This window comes from Lepisma saccharinum, chromosome 12, assembly GCF_977018435.1.
Source record: "Lepisma saccharinum chromosome 12, izLepSacc3.1, whole genome shotgun sequence".
In the NCBI taxonomy this organism is placed as follows: domain Eukaryota; kingdom Metazoa; phylum Arthropoda; class Insecta; order Zygentoma; family Lepismatidae; genus Lepisma; species Lepisma saccharinum.
Genome location: NC_139240.1, coordinates 65,443,162 through 65,460,549, shown reverse-complemented (window position 1 = coordinate 65,460,549; position 17,388 = coordinate 65,443,162). Strand labels below are relative to the sequence as shown.

General features: G+C 35.7%; 1 protein-coding gene across 3 annotated transcripts in view; it reads left to right on the top strand.

Annotated features, from left to right (window-relative positions):
- Positions 1-17,388, top strand: part of LOC145996179 (uncharacterized) — a 76,394-nt gene that overhangs the window by 18,284 nt on the left and 40,722 nt on the right. For all 3 annotated transcript variants that reach the window (XM_083132535.1, XM_083132534.1, XM_083132537.1), the window contains exons 10-15: positions 2,978-3,104; positions 4,333-4,549; positions 6,857-6,982; positions 7,789-7,926; positions 10,723-10,808; positions 13,776-13,897. In XM_083132535.1, the coding sequence (XP_082988661.1) occupies positions 2,978-3,104; positions 4,333-4,549; positions 6,857-6,982; positions 7,789-7,926; positions 10,723-10,808; positions 13,776-13,897 (816 nt within the window). The remainder of the gene's footprint in view (positions 1-2,977; positions 3,105-4,332; positions 4,550-6,856; positions 6,983-7,788; positions 7,927-10,722; positions 10,809-13,775; positions 13,898-17,388) is intronic.

Below are 17,388 nucleotides of genomic sequence, written 5' to 3'. Positions count from 1 at the left end.
TTCATTTTTATATACTGTACACATACACAAGTACTTAGCTGTCCAACCAAAAATAAAACATCAACACAAAATCACTTCATTTCAAATTTGCATATCTCAAGTGATTTATTCATTGTATGTATTTAAAGGATATCCTTGCTGTCCAACAAATAAAATAATCACTACTGCACATACACAAACACATGTTGAAAATCACATGATGATAAACAAAATTCATTCATGACTGAACACAAATGACACCTTTGTTTCCCTTGATGTGCGGGAACAGACTAATCTTATCGCTGCTACATCTAACAAGTCCAATGAAACTGGAAGTTGAGTAGACATTCGGGGGAAGAAAGGCATGCAGCTTGACAGGGGCGATGTTTTCGAACTGAGATTATGTGCATGGGAAATCCCAATTTGCTACGTCTTCCTGATGTGATCGAAGATAAAACGTTCTTCAGCTGCAAGTGGTAGGAAACTTTAAGCAAACGTTTCGTTACAAATCGACAGTTTGCACGCACAACCTCGTTTGCCAGTTTTTGCATGTTTTCTACTTAATTTGATATTTCATGATTATTTCGCGAAAAAGCGTTCATTTCGTGGAAAAGCACACATTTCGCATTACTTCGCGAGTGAAACTCATGCATATTTCATCATTGAGGGTGTAGTTACGTGCAGAATCTTCAAAATTTCATCTTTTTTTCACATTTCGCCATTTCGCGCATCGCGAAAATTCAATGTCCCTAGTTATAAGAGTTGTTCACACTGATATCCACCAAGTGACAAGTGTGTAGACTTTCGGGGAGAATACGTTGAATAGCCTGAAACTTTCGTGCCTGTAGCTAAAGTCCTTCTGGGTCGGGCCGAGAACTTATCAGCCCCTCTCGTAACGTGAACCTTGCGGCTGGCATTCCAATCCTCTCAATGACAACACACATACACACTGCAATAACACAAACAAGTAACGGCAAGTAACCAATAATAACACTTGCACACAGTACAAAATTAACACGCTCTTGGTTTACATCTACTCACCACTATATTCACAGCTCTGTCGCGAAGGAACAAAAAAATCGAGCTAGGAGATTTCGGATTGCAAGGAAGCTCACGAACACCATTGACTTTTAACGGTTTCGTCTACAGCGTAATCTTGATACAGTGTTGCACATTCGAAACCTCCAAACAATCCCTATCGGCACAAAACTCTTTCAAGGATATAAACTTAAGCAGGACGTTACTGGTCAAAACTATGATTAAAATGATTTATTATCTGTGGCTCTTAACATCGTTTCTAAAGCGTATTTTTTGTGTATATAAGGGCAGAACTTGGATGAATTACAGATGATAAATTATAACACAGGTTAGTGCTCGTTTTGCAATATTTATATAAATGTCTGCATATGTCCATAAAAATAAGCGGGCATTACAGGCCGCAAATGTCGGCATCTCCGTCAGCGCCGCCCGCCATGCTTCTCCTAATCTCTCGGCTGAAGATGGAAATGGACGCACTGTATAATGTGTGTTTTTTTTTTTTTTTCAAAATTTTTGCCCCCAAAAACTGGTTCATATTACACACGGAATATTTCGGACAGCCAACATGAAAACCTGCATGTTTTCACTATGTCACTGCGTATAACATGTATATTTCAACAGGCAAATACAAATTAGCAGGTTGGATTTCTTTAGTAATATCTAGAGGCACATATTTTTGGTAAATAAGAAAGGAAAAATTTGTTACAAAAACAGTCTATTTCGGGTTCAAAAGCGGTAAATAAAATAAAATTTCGGTGTCAAAAGTGCTATATAAGATGACATTTTGGTTTTAAAATTGTGAATATAATCCTAAATTTGATTTAAAAACTGCCCTTATTACACAAAATAAACTCTTACCAGAGTATTAAGTATTCGTGTGTAAAGGGGTCCATTTTTGCTTCTCAAATATTTACAACGGAATTAATCAATTTTCCGTGAATTCTCACAGGATACTTCAGACTTCAGAATGTGTCGTGTCTGTATATAAACGGTAAATTTCTTGTTTGAGTATATTTCACAATTTGCAGTTCCTTTCGCATTATTTCGTGAGAAAACAGGGTAGGAAAATACACCTCACACCTTTCAGAAACACGAAAAATGAACATTACAGCATGTTATTTCATATTTCGTGTTTTCGTCAAAAACGAAATTTCCATGCCTCTAGTAATATCATTTTTTAAGTTTGTTTTCGCTGTTATCTAGATATTATCAATTGTTTAATAGACACAATCACGAAATTACTGAGAATATCTAGATAACAGTGAAAGCAAACTACATGAAAATTCACGTCAAAGCTCTAGAAGGAATTCTAAGCATATGCAATTTTTCATATTTTGGAATATCACAGCGATTTTTCAAATGGAGAGGAAATTTTGAAAAAAATTCACCCTGATTGCTGCCAAAGGTCCAGTCGCACCTTAAAAAAACCCTGTGAAAGTGAAATTGCCATTTCCCATGATTCTTCACTTTCTACTGGAACATTTTGAGACATGGAGAAAAGCGACACTGTTCTGGTGGATTTCGAGCCAGATGCATCTTCCATCACACGGGGTGCAGGTCAGCGGCATTTGTTGGGCAAGAAATAATAGAAAATGGCTTCCTGAGCTCTGCAAATCCATAGCATAATTTGATCTCATTTTCTTCTACTACAGAATAAACAAGGTGGTTACAGGTCCACATAGCAACAGGTGAATTGGTATGATCGCTTTTGATCGATATACCAACAGGTTTTCGACCTACAACTAAGAAAGCCATTTCTTGAACCTTAATTGTACTGCGCATTATATACGAGATACAATTATTTGTCGCTTTTTCCCATCAAAACCCAGTGTGTGCAATATGTATGCATGCACATTATGCACTCGTATAAATATGATAGTTCTGTAATTAAACGTGTGTATTTTTTTTTTTTTTTATGTACAGTACATACTTATGTATTTTTTGTTTTGTTTCGTTGCAGTGAAGTATTCCTCAGATATGCAAAGTTTGAGTGATCGTTTCATGCATCTCACAAATTACAGCATCAATAAGAACAGCTGTAATTACACTCAGAATGAAGATGCATCTGCCTGCCAGGGTCACAAATGGTAATTTTTTTTGTTTATATTTCAACTTGGCATGCATTGATTAGAGTGCTTTTTTTCACATAGAGAATTTTGCTATAGTGATTAAGTAGGGATGGGTCAATACAAAATTGTCAGATACCAATAAAGTACAGGTATAAAACTTACCGATACTTGTAACCGATATTCTACCGATCCGATATGAAATTCCAAGTGGTCCTTGAAGAACCTGAACAGTCCATTGACCTTAATAAATGCTTGTTTCCAAGTGACTGCAGTGCAAAAGGAGTTGCATATTTAAACGTTTACTTTTTTAAAAAGTAGGACATGGAGATTATCTATAAAAACTACAACAAAATGCAGAATTTTGCACTACATTATAAGATGCAGGGTATACACAAATGAATGGTGTGGTTATAAATGCCAATAAAAATTTTATTTTTCAACTTACGCGGTTGCAGCAAGCACTGTTAGAGGTGGAAACTGAGTTAAAATTACAATTCTTCAATGTGGGCTCCCCTAGTCACACTACACACGTCAACGCGGTAATCAACCTCGTTCCAGACACGGTGTAACATGTCCACTGTAATGTCCTGCACTTTCACTTGCCAACTTTACTTTCACCCATAAGGCTAAACACAATTACTTCCATAAAGAATGTGGTTGGACTTTTAATCCAATGGATTAAAGTTGGCAAGTTAAAGTCACCTGCTAGAAAGTTCCCAACAACTTTCTAAATAGTCTGGAGGGAGTAATGTTTGTGTATATATAATGCCCTGTTTTTGTATCCTGTTACTTTGGTACTTGATACAGAGTCTGAAGAAGACCTTGCTAGAAGGTTGAAACATTACGTTTAGTTTATGTTTTTACTGCCTTGGTCAGCATATTTAGTTTTTCATAATCATGGAAACAAGGCTTAATGGTGTTACAAAAACTGGGACACTTTCCACCTCTTAACCGTTTGCTGCAACCAGATAAGTTGAAAAATATTTTTTTTATTGACATTTATAACTGTACCATTCATTTGTGTATTTATAGATATATCGGATCAGTGAAATAATCGGTAATTTTACCAATACACTGATATCCATATATCAGCAGATACCGATAAGAGTACCAATTAATGTGTCCCATCCCTGTGATTAAGTAACAGAATCTGTGGGACAGGTTTATTCATGTACACCCTGTATTTTAATTAAATGTATATGATGATGTCAACTATAGAGGTGAAATAACAAATATTGCCCTGCAGGACTGTGAAGACTCTGTGGACCTACCTGCGAAAGGAAGGAGTGGACGTAAGTGCTCTCTGGGATAGCCTTGTCGACCTTGTAATTAAAACAGTCATAAGCGGCGAGTCTTCAATCTCTAGCTTGACCCAGGACAATGTTTCATCCCGGTACAGCTGCTATGAGCTGTTTGGAGTGGATGTGCTGCTGGATGATCAGTTGAAACCTTGGCTCTTAGAGGTAAGATTGTGTGCTGAAACAAATTTTGTTAGTTTGATTGGGGATTTTTTCTTTTTTTTTCTTTACCATTTTCATTGGTATTTGTGTGATATGTAAGGGCATGGATATTTCGTTTTGATGGAAACTCTTAGTGTGAAATAACTAGGGCTTGGAAGTTGAGGAAAAATCCTTTTTTTTTTCCTAGTGTCCGAAGACGAGGCCCAACATAATATATGTTCATTTTGGCTCATTGTAGGTCAGAAAAAGGGGGGGGGGGGTTTATTTGTCCTTTTTTGCCTTTTTCGGCATTGTTTGGCTTAGTTGTCCTTTTTTATGTCTTAACGGCTTTTTTTTGCAACTTCACCTTCTTTCGACTACGTTTTTACTGCCCATTCTCAATTCGAATCATCATCAGTTCATCACCTCTTAAACATATTTTCTGTGGTAAAGAAATAAAAATAAAAAGAGAGAAATAAATATATTTGAACCGATCCCTGAAACGAGAGAAAAACATTTTTGGACGACTGAAGCAGGTACGGTACTTGTCTGGAAGGTCGCTCTGTAAGTGGCAACTTTCTCTTGTTTTGAAGCTTTCAGCACGGTGTATACAACCAGACAGCACACGCCTACAAAGATCTCAAGGTGCCGTGCATAGGGAGGGGGTGGGGAGGTTAAAACTGAAGTTATTAATTAATTTTGATCACATTGATACGTATTTTTTTCCATTTTTAAGTCTCTTTTTGGCAATTTATAGGTCTTCAACTAACGAGCCATAGAAATAACACACTGTAATAGTCATTTTTCATGTTTTTGAAAGGTATGAATTGCAAATTTCCTACCATCATTGCAAATGATGCGAAATGAAGTGCAAATTATATAACAAACTCTTAACCTTTAGATGCCGAATCGCTAGCGCACATGTAGCCGGTGCCTTTTCAAGTGCACGCTTTTCAATCTTGCAGTGATGAACAAGGAACGTAACTCTAGAACAAATTGTCATAGATAGAAGAAGTTGGTTTTGTTTTCTTAAAGACAGGGAGGTACAATTTATACATTGTGCCTTCCAATAATTAATGTTAAAGAAACATGAAGAAGAAGAAAGTTGAATAGACCAAAGTGAATGAAAAATACATTCCTACGACTGTGCAAAGTTTCGTTGAAATCAGACTGATACTTCTCGAGTAAAAAATAGTAATATTATGTAAAGCGTCAGTGTTACCAGCTTCTGGACATTGTCCGGAATTTCACTTCTAGTGTTGGCTCTATGGACACTGGATGGAGAAAATTTTGAGAGAAGCACAACAAAAAAAACACTCTATGAGGATATGTAATGCACGTTCTGCAATTTGGAAGAAAAAAAAAAAAGAAAAAACCCTGAAATTACGGGGTTCGGAAATTTAACATAATTACGGAAAATTTCTTAAATTTCGAATTTAAATTGTTCAAAAAGATGCAGTGGTTGAGGAATTACAGCACTTTTTTTTATCTTCAGTCTATCCCATAGTAACAAAAGGGAAACAAAGGGCTTTTTCAAACGGCCCTTGTTAATAATAGTAACAATGGATGTATTGTTTTGTCATTTGAGTATACCTTCATATGTATACTAAAGATCCAAGAAAGACAGAACTGAAATATCATGTACCTAGGTAGAGTTTTCAAGAAAAGGCACGTAATTGCTGTTATGCGCTGCTGGTCGAAATATCAACCATCTGACATCAAGGGGTACATGTGGTGGTCGAACGTCCAGCTAAAGAAAGTTTAAACCCAAAATTTAGTGTTTTTTTTTACCGATACGACACTTTCTGAAGTCTGAATTATCCTGTGTTATGCAAATCACAGAATAGTGTTTTACTGGCTCTCTGCATATTCTTTTATTTGTCATGTTTGTATTTCTACTGTATAAATTCATTGCATATTCTTTAAATGTTTATTTTTTTGTTGAATTACTAAGTTCAGTATAAATGCACGAAGTTTTCCACCACAACAAAAAACATAAAATAGATACAGTTTAGAAGATTCACTATTTGGTAATTATTTCCTTAATTTCAGATACCATTCTCACCAGAATAACATACTGAACTTGAAAATTAAATATTAATATGAATACACAGATTATCTGAAAACTGGTATCAGAAATAACCATATTAGTCTAATATCCATACTATCCAGATATTCATACTATCTGGATATCCAAATTATTCGTTACATCCAGGACAGATATTGGATAATTTGAAATCTGGATATTCATTATCCTGATTGTGTGCCCATCCGTACTATAGATAAGGTACATTATATACTAATACTAATCTGTTTGCTTCATTGTTGCAGGTGAATATTTCTCCATCGTTGCATTCGTCTTCTCCTCTGGACATGGCTGTGAAGGGTCCTATGGTTCGGGATTTGATGAACATGGCAGGGTATCAAATTCCAAGCAAGCTACCTCCTCATCAACAGGTATTGTAGAAGTTACTTTCTGTCTTTTGAAACTAATTCATACAATAATAAGGGTTTCATTCTGTTGTAATATTACTAGAGGCACAGTTGTTGTGAATGATATGAAATTTTTGTGCAAAAACTATGGATTTGTTTTATTAAATACTAGTGTTATGTAAAGTCCCAGCATAAAATTTACAGATCCTGGTATTCAATATTGTCTGATATAAAATGGCAGACGTGTCGATGAAGAAACTGAATAATTGACCTCCTTATTAAATGTGTATGACCATTTTTTTTTTATGAGCTGTAGCTCAGTAATTTATGTTACCACAGCATACACATTGGATGTTAGTGTTATATTCATAAGAGAGTAATAAAATGGCTGATTTGTATACTGACATGTTATTTCTATAGATATTGGTTTTGTAAAATATCACTTTTTGTAGTGGGAATCCAATGTACTGATTCTATCTTGTGCTTAATTTATAAATACATCAGTGACACAATGTTACTCATCAAATTGCTGATAAATTTACAAAAATATGCTTCCAAATTTGTAGCTGTTGATCTGAATAATATTGTAATGTCTCATATCATGCTGTTTACGTGTTTTTAACAAGAATTCATCAAGTTTATATTGACAAGTGGTGCGACAGAAACATTGTACTTGAGTTCTACCAGTACTTCATGAGTACCGTTGAAAAATTTGTACCAGTCAAAGTTTAAATACTCTAATTGAAAAAGGATTGCAAGAACAGGATTTGCGTGGACATTTGAATAAGAAACATCGACATATACTGTTATGTGTTAATCTCATTTTCTAGGCTGAATTGTTGCAGACTTTCAACTTGGGAAGCAATGTAACATCGTTGTGCTTCGATAGGCGTTTGTACACGATGGCTCTGTCCAAGGAGGAAAATGACAAGCATACATCATACGAGCAGTTTACATCAAGGGAAGACGTAAGTGTATTTGTGTGTATGTGTGTGTGTGCATGCATGGGCGCGTGTTCCAGTTCTGTCAGGTTTAGGAGATATAAGTATTAAATTTCAAGTACTCTTTGTAGTTACTAGCATTTGCATAAAGTATCAAGTGTAAGGAAATTGATATATGAATAGGGCTCGGAAATTGATGACCAAAAAAATTAACTTTAGGATGACCTTAAAATTATTTTAAAATATACGTAAATTTTTTTTAAAGAAAATGAAAATGACATAAAAATGATTTTTGATCTTAAAAGCTTGATTTTTTTTTTTTCATAAATTGAAAACTTCCGAAGCAAAGGTGAAAATGCAAGTTCTAATGTAGTTTAGTTTATTTTTCTGTGCAAGCCATTCACCTCCTTTCAAAGTTGTCCTTGATACAGTGGTCTGTCAGCATCTGAAAATACAGTTGTGTTTAACAAGCATCAGATTATAATTATTTTCTTTTGTGACTAATTTTTGTTTTAAAACCACAGAATAATGCTATAATTGTGGTCAGGAAGGGGTCAATTCAATTGTCAATTCAAATGTCAATTCATCCAGGCCATGTCACCCACCATCCCCGATTTTGATGAAATTCGGTATACTTATAGAACTTTTAATGTTGATTCCAAAAATGACATTTTTTTTAGATTGGGCAAGGGGTTCAGAAGTTAGGTGCTTTTTAAAATCTATGTGTACGCCACTTGCGTCTTCACTTTGAATAACACACATTGGGTTATAAATTATAGTATCTTCCCTCAGGTTTGGCGTAGAAACTTCAAGTTTGTTTTCTTTTGTTCAGAGTAGTGTAAGCTTTCATTTAAATAAGGTGGGTGACATTTTCACAAAATTCTGGATGATTTGACATGGAATGACCCAAAGGGAACTTCAAACAGTAGGCTTCACTCGGAAAAATAAAGTGTCAATTAAAAATAATATTGTGCTTTTGCACTGACCATATTTTACATTAATAGTTTACTTGTCTGGAAATTTAAATATGTATGTTATGATGGCAAATGCATTTAAAAGTTACAAAATAACAGGGAAGGAACAAAAAGAAACCTAAAAAATGATAAGAATGCAACAAAAACTACTGAACAATGACTTAAAAGACAAAAAATGCTGGAAATGCAAAACAAAAGCAATATTTTCTGTTTCTAACTGAGGGGGAACGGATTACTATCAGGTTTAACATTGTCTTCAAGGCCCAGAAAAAATATTATTTTCCAACTCCTAGACTGGGCCTTTGGCAGCCGTAAGGACATATTTTTTTAAAATTTTCCTCTCCATTCGAAAAACTTCTTTGATATTCCAAAATATGAAAAATTACATACATTTAGAATTCCTTCTAGTTCATTGAAGTGAATTTTCGTGTAATTTGCTTTCCCTGTTATCTAGGTATTCTCAATAGTTTTGCGATTACGTAAGTCTATTGATAATATCTAGATAACAGTGAAAGCAAACTACACGACAATTCACTTCAATGAACTAGAAGGAATTCTAAATGTATGTAATTTTTCATATTTTGGAATATCAAAGAAGTTTTTCGAATGGAGAGGAAAATTTGAAAAAAAAATCACTCTTACGACTGCCAAAAATTCTGGTCGAGCCTTAGCATAAAATATGCACGCCAAGCAACAGTGCAGCAAGTTCAACAAGGAGGGTGGCAGTGGCCCCTGAAATTAATAGAACAAAGAAGAAAAAACAGTTTCGTGGATAAAGTGAGTATTAGTTTCTCCATATTTATATACTACCGCATCTCTTTTCTCAATTATGAATGAAAGTTGAGTTGTAAAAGTCGTCCAACAATCTCAGACACATTATCTGATATGCTCATGAGCACATTCTCCAAATGAAGCATGGCATCCGTCACCTTGTAATCAAGGTGCCCCAGGTTCAATGTCCGGTGAGGCACATAGTGGTGCGAAACCAACTTTAAACTTTAGGTTCATAGGACCACTGCCTTGATTAACAGAGGTTATGGCATCTGGGATGGATGGAACCTTTGTTGAATAATACAGTGGTTCTTCGCAATTAAGTTAATAATAAACAAAAAAAGACTGCACTATGGAATAAGAAACTTCAGCTCTGCGATACTAAAACCTTGTTTACCGTGCCAGCCACTAACAGTCCTGATCTGTGCATAATGTGCACTTACAAAGTTAATTATGATCAATATGTAGAGCCACATATTTATGCTGAATAAAAGATCAAGATTTTGGTAAAAATTGGACACATTGTAGGATCAAAAGCAGTATATGAAATGGCATTTCAGTGTTAAAATGGTGAATATAACCCTAAATTTCATTAAAAAACTAAACTTATTACACAAAATAAACTTTTCCTTTGTAATAGCACATTTATGTACATCGGAACCTAGACGTTGACGTTGCCTCTTGAGTAGAGCAATGGCACGGAATGCCAGAGACCCAGATTCGAATCGTGGTCGAGGCTGCATTTTTCGCCAACAGTTCTACGTAGTACATCTCTTGTGTATGCCTAATTTAATGATCTAAATTTCATGTTTAAAAGTTTATTTTGCAATTTGCAGTTCATTTCACATCATTTCCTGGCAAAATATAGTAGCAAAATGCATGCCACACCTTTGAAAAACATTAAAAATTAACACTACACTGTGTTATTTCACTATCTGTGTTTCCGTCAAAAACGAAATGTGCATACCCCTAGCAATTAACTATACCCACAAGAGTAATGAGACTGTAATTTAAGAAATTTGCTATATTTGAATATGTACAAATTTAAAATTATTATTGAACTATGTTTTTTTTCCAGTATCTGGAGGGAATTCTGAACGATCTCACAGCTGATGATGTACGGCATCTAATTCAAGCTGAAGATGAAATTTCGCAATCTGGAAGGTAATCTATTCCAAAGTTCTGCCTTTTTTCTTTTTTTTTTTCTATGGGGGTAATTAATTTTTGTTAAAGCGTTTGTCTTGTAATTTGAGAATCTCAGTTTCAGTTGTGGAGTTTCAATTTGGCATTGGTATTGGGTGAAAGTGGTATCAGCTCATCCATAATTTTTATATTTGATAATATCAGGCCTGCCAGGGATTAGTGAGTCTTAACACACCAGAAACTCTGTTCCAGTAAATCGGTTTAGTGCCGGGACTCTGTTCCTGCTGTGATATTAAACATCCCTTTGTTGATTGATTGAATTTGTGTTTTAAGTCCACTTTATGCACAGTAAGGCTAACAGTTTAAAGTGGAAACCAAGCCACTATATGCCTCCACTGGGAATCGAACCCAGGACCCAGGACCCCATGATTACAAGGCAACAACGCTACCACTGCGCCATCGGGGAGGCACTAAACATCTGTTGTATTTATTTAATATACTATCCAAAAATCCATCCTTTGTTTCATAATTTCTTGTAAGTAATAGGTGGAGAGAAAGTTCTTTAACTAAATTTCTCTCCTGTCTGTGGCCAATGTGGAAATTGAGAAAAAATCATACATTCCGGTTCATAATATTGTATTTTAACAAAATAAATTGTGGGCAGGCCATGGGGGTGTGTGTGTGTGGGGGTGGGGGGTGTGTGGTGTGGTGTAGTGTAGTGTTGTGGTAATAGTAGTTGTAGTGTTTATTCATTTGTTGTCTGCATTCTGGCTATTGACAAACCACTTGAAGCACTGAGGCCTGCCAATACATAATAACGGGTGTCCCACTCGAAAGGGAACCCATAAATTGTCACGTCATTGGTAGAGGCACATATTTTTGGTAAATGTAAAAGCAAAATTTCGGTACAAAAACTGAGTCAATTTCGGGTTCAAAAGCGGTAAATAAAATAAAATATCGGTGTTATAGCGGTGAAAAATTGGATGAAAAGTGGTATATAAACAGACATTTTGGTTTTAAAATTGTGAATATTATCCAAAATTTGATTTAAAAACTACACTTATTCCACAGAATTAACATTTCACTTCTAATAGCACATTTATGTAGTTATCAGAGTATTAAGTTTATTTCTGTGTAAAGGAGTCCATTTTTGCTTCTCCAATATTAACAGCAGAATTAATCAATTTTCCGGGAATTGCATAACTCACAGGATAATTCAGACCTTGGAAGGTGCCGTGTCGGTGAATAAACCCTAAATTTCGTGTTTAAGAGTTAATTTCGCTTTTAGCAGTTCATTTCGCATTATTTCGTGACAAAACATGGTCACAAAATCCATCTCACACCTTTCAAAAACATGAAAAATTAACACTACAATGTGTTTTTTCAAATTTCGTTTTTTCGTCAAAAACGAAATATGCATGCCCCTAGTCATTGGGTAAGTATTTCACCGAATGGTATTAAATTTGGACAGTTGCAGTTCAGTACATGAGAAAGTTCATGTAGCAACACTGTACATCGTAAAGACTGAAGAAGTTGGTCAACAGGCAATTTCAGCGAGTCGGCGTGTTTCAGTGAAGCGTAAGCAGAGGAAGTGGCTTGATGTGACTTTGTCATTGTGTTTTTAACAATATATTGGTATTCTCTTGAGGAGCACGTGTTTATTGTCATACTGACACTCGGATGGTACCAACAAGACGGTGCAAAGTCACACACCTCGGGAGAGAGCATGGCTGAGGTGGAATCGTTTTTCCCTACGAGTCATTTCCAAACGATTGTGACCTCCAAGGTCACCAGATTTGACCCCACCTGACTTTTTCCTATGGGGTAACCTTAAAGGAAAGGTCTCCAAGAACAAACCACACACCCTCGATGAACTACGGGAAAACATCCGCCATGAAATCCATGTAGTGACACCCGAGGTTCTGACAGCTATATTCACAAACTTGCAACGTCGTGTTCAACTGTGTTTACAAGTTGGTGGAGGTCATTTCCAACACCTTTTGTGATGTAATTTCTTTTCCCACAAATACAGGTAGGTCATGTTCAAATTTAGTTCCCTTTACTCATTTCCATTTTGTACAAAACAAATTCAGGGTTCCCTTTCGAGTGAGACACCCTGTATTTCACCTCCTTATTTAATGTATGAAACTGATGAACTTTCATCTTAGCAAATGAAGCCTAATTTCAGAAATTGACTACGTAGAAATGTTCAGCAAAAAATACAGGCTCGACCGGAACTTGAACCTGGGTCTCTGGCATACTGTGCCATTGCTCTACCACTGAGCTACCGAGCTGGCCTAGCCTTCCCTGATTTTTTGCTGTCGCTCTTTTTACTTGTGTGGAATCATCTGCCAGTGCTACTGCAACAGGATCTGTTGCCTCTGAAAGACTAGACGTTGCCTGGTTCCTCCCAGTGTAGAGATGTTAATTCTTGAAGATTAGCACATGCAGGAAATTTACTCTCACAGCAATGTACCTGAATTCAACTTCTATTTTTTTTCTCACGGAAAAAGAAGAATGTGCACCTCGGTTGCAGGCTATTTATAGAAATATTGGATCTGTAAAATGATCAGCAATATTACTGATATTCTGATACTGACCAATCCATCCTATTATATTTAAATATACATTAATTTTGTCAGGGCCTGATGCTAAAGAACTTGATATTGTTAACTTGGAACTTTCATAATTTTATTGTATTTGGGCCAGGAGGAATAAATGCATTATGCAGGAAAATGTGAAGTAGGTTTCCTGTGTATTTTGTTTTATTTGTTGTAAAGTGAACAGGAAGTAGTAAGTTTTGTAGCTGTTTTGCACTGAAATATTTTGTTTTATATGTTCCTTTATGTATAGTACTCTCTTTTATTTGAGGGTAAAGAGAACATTTAATAGACAATGTGGAATTTTTCTGAAGTACCTACGATTTTGCAATTAACATTAAATTTCAAATCCGGCCATTTGTCACAATATTATAATTTATTCCTACAGGTTCATCAAAATCTTTCCCACCCCAGAGACTCACAAATATCACGAATTCTTCGAGGCTCCAAGGTACTACAATATGTTGTTTGATGCATGGGACACCAAATATCACAACTGCCGAGAACAAGGTATGCTTCAGTACAATGTAATTTTTTATATAATTTATTGTAAGTTTGCCTTGCTGTTGGTCTTCAAAATTTATTGGGAAAGAAACAAAAACATCCAATTTGCAACAGCACAGAACTTAACATATGCACTATATAAACATTGTTTCCATACCAATATAAAAAGATCATATGGCAAGGAATATATATATATATATATACATGTAACTTTTAATTTTGCAATGCTGCAAATTGCATTTTCTGGTAATTAATAATTTATTCATGATAGGGCAAATAAAAAACATGGTTGATAACACTGGTCTACGTCCATTTTGCTGACTGGAGGCTGATGGTTGTTCTTTAGTAATTCGAAGGTGGTAAATCCAAAACCGAAATCCATTTTTTTCTATCACGTCAGGTTTCGGAGGAAAATAAAAAAATATCTAATATTAGGGATGTATATTTAGAGCAATGAAACAATGTAGTCCGTAAAGAGGTCACAAGATGGCAGCACATGGAATATTATAATGAATATTATTTCAATCAATTATTCGAACATTGTTAAATATAGAAACACAAGAGTATATTAACTAAAGAGATTATTAATTTAAAATTGTATCCAATTACAAATAGAACTAAGTATCTTATACGGAAGCAGTTCGAATACCAAAGTATTCACAATTATATTTATGAAGATACAGTACTAGTTTGGGTTTACGAATTCGACTGTGATTGTGTATCGGGAGTGCTTGCTGCTTTTAACTTTACGCAAGTTTTGTGTACAGTTGCTGATTTTGGTGGTGTTTTGTGTATTGTTTCAGTTCATTGCTGTGTGCGGAATTACAGGTACACACGTTATACACATCCAGTTACCTGTTCAGCTATTGTGTATTTTTGTTGACATGGCATCTGTTCGTCAAAAGTGCAAGAAAAACCCTGATATATTTTGTTACATTTGCGGTTCTTTTACAACCCCAAAACAAAGGACAAATATTACTGACTTTGTAAGGAAAGCATATAGTTCATATTTCGGAATTAAATTGGGTGACCAAGATAAATCCTGTACACCTCATAAAGTATGCAGGACCTGTGTAGAAAATCTCAGACAATGAAGTAAAAGTCAAAGAAAAAGTCTCAGTTTTGGAATACCAATGGTTTGGCGTGAGCAGCAAAATCATGTAAATGACTGTTATTTCTGTATGATAAATGTTTCGGACATGAGCATGAAATCTAAACGTACTCTTCAGTATCCTAATGTTTCCTCGGCTAGAAGACTTGTTCCTCACAGTGATGTAATCCCCGTCCCTGCATTAAACACGTTTGCAAGCTACAGTGACGATGACGAATGCTCTGTCGACACGAATGCTGAAAGTAATGACGAGGATTTTGTGGTGGCAGATGAATTCAGTTCGTGCAAGTCTTTCACACAAGCAGAGTTAAACGATCTTATTCGTGATCTTGATCTACCAAAGGCGTCAGCAGAATTACTAGGTTCTAGACTAAAGGAAAGAAATATGTTAGCGTCTGGAACAACCTTCATGTATCGGGACAGAGAGAGGCATCTATTAAGATATTTTCAAAAGGGACGAAGAACTTGTCTATTGTACAGATGTGAAGGGACTAATTGAAGCTATGGGATGTATGTATAATGCAGAAGAATGGAGGCTTTTTATTGATAGCTCGAAGAGGAGTTTGAAGTGTGTGTTGCTGCATACTGGCAATAAGTTAGCATCCATTCCTGTTGGCCACTCCTTACATTTGAAGGAAAGCTACGAAACAATGAAAGAACTGCTTCGAAAGGTAAAGTATGCAAATGACAGTTGACTTGTGTGCGGAGATCTCAAGGTAATTTCAATGTTACTTGGTCAACAAGCAAGTTTCACGAAATATCCATGCTTTTTGTGTTTATGGGACAGTCGAGCAAGGAACGAACATTGGGTACGAAGACTGTGGCCTGCCAGGAAAAGCTTTGAAGTCGTGGCGAAAAACATCCAGAACAAGCCGCTTGTTGATCCTAAGAAAGTGTTACTTCCTCCACTGCACATTAAGTTGGGATTAATGAAGCAGTATGTAAAAGCTCTGGATAAGAATGGGGCTTGCTTTAAATACATTTGCTCAAAATTTCCTGCATTGACGCATGAGAAAGTAAAAGCAGGTATTTTTGATGGTCCTCAGATAAGGATGCTAATGAAAGATGAAGAATTCTTACAAACAATGAACCGCACAGAGAAAGATGCATGGTGTGCCTTTTCTGATGTCATTACAAACTTTCTTGGAAACTTCAGGGTGCACAACTACGAGGTTCTAGTTGAAAATTTGTTGGTGACGTTTCAAAAGTTAGGAGTAAACATGAGTGTGAAGCTTCACTTCCTGCACAGCCACTTACATGTATTTCCATCCACTCTTGGTGCCGTAAGTGAAGAACAGGGCGAACGACACTTCCACCAAGACATAAAAACCATGGAGTACCGATATCAGGGGAGATGGAATGAAAACATGATGGCCGACTATTGCTGGTGCTTGCAGCGTGACGTTCCTGAGGCCACCTACTCCAGAAAATCAAAGAAATGAAAATTTTTGCCTAAGTAGGTATGCATGTTGTGCTATTCTGTGGTGTATGTTAAGTTTAGCATAAGTACAGGCATCAGGTGTTGACTATGTGCTCGTGAAACAAATTGATCAATTTGCCGGAATTGCCTAAACTTTTTGTCCATTAAGAACTCCCTATTGAGAAAATAGAAACGTATGTTTGTTAAACAACGTGACGTGATACTCTGCATGGACATCTGACTATGTCGAATTCTCTTTGCAAGTGCTGTTGGAATGTAGCCGGATATAGTTTTCTGAAAATTTTGAAATGTGACTTGTGAAACAATGCAACTTAATACCTGTTATCAGCTACGCCACCTATGTATAGTCCTATAATTTCATTATGTGCAGATATCTATATGGAAAATTGTTGGAGTTTAGCCCAGTATTATAATATTGTGAAAATTTTCAAATGTGATTTGTGAAAAATTGTGACGTGATACACTTTTTCTGACTACATATTTGGAATCAGCGACCTCAAATTATATAGAATCAGTTAAAATATCTAAGTCGTCAGAAGAAAAAAAATCATATGTAGACCAGTGTAATTAGAAGACGTAAGTGAGTACTAAAAAGATTTCCGCGAAACTTACTTGTAAATGTTCTATTAATTTTGGTGGCTGAAATTATTTCAAATAATTGTCACAGAATCAGAATCTCCAAAATTACCAATAATTTTAGCAGTCCTTAGAGTGCTCAATTTTGCCATGTTGTTATTCTGATGGATATTAAGACAAGGGATGATGACAAAAACTGGATAACTGATATCTGGATTTCAAATTATCCAATATCCATTTTGGATGCAACAAATAATCCGAATATCCAGATAATTCAGATACCTGGATAGAACAGAGTTGATGAAGGATTAGTAGAAAATCCATACAGTGAAATACAAATAAAAGAATGTGGATACCCCGTCAAACGGA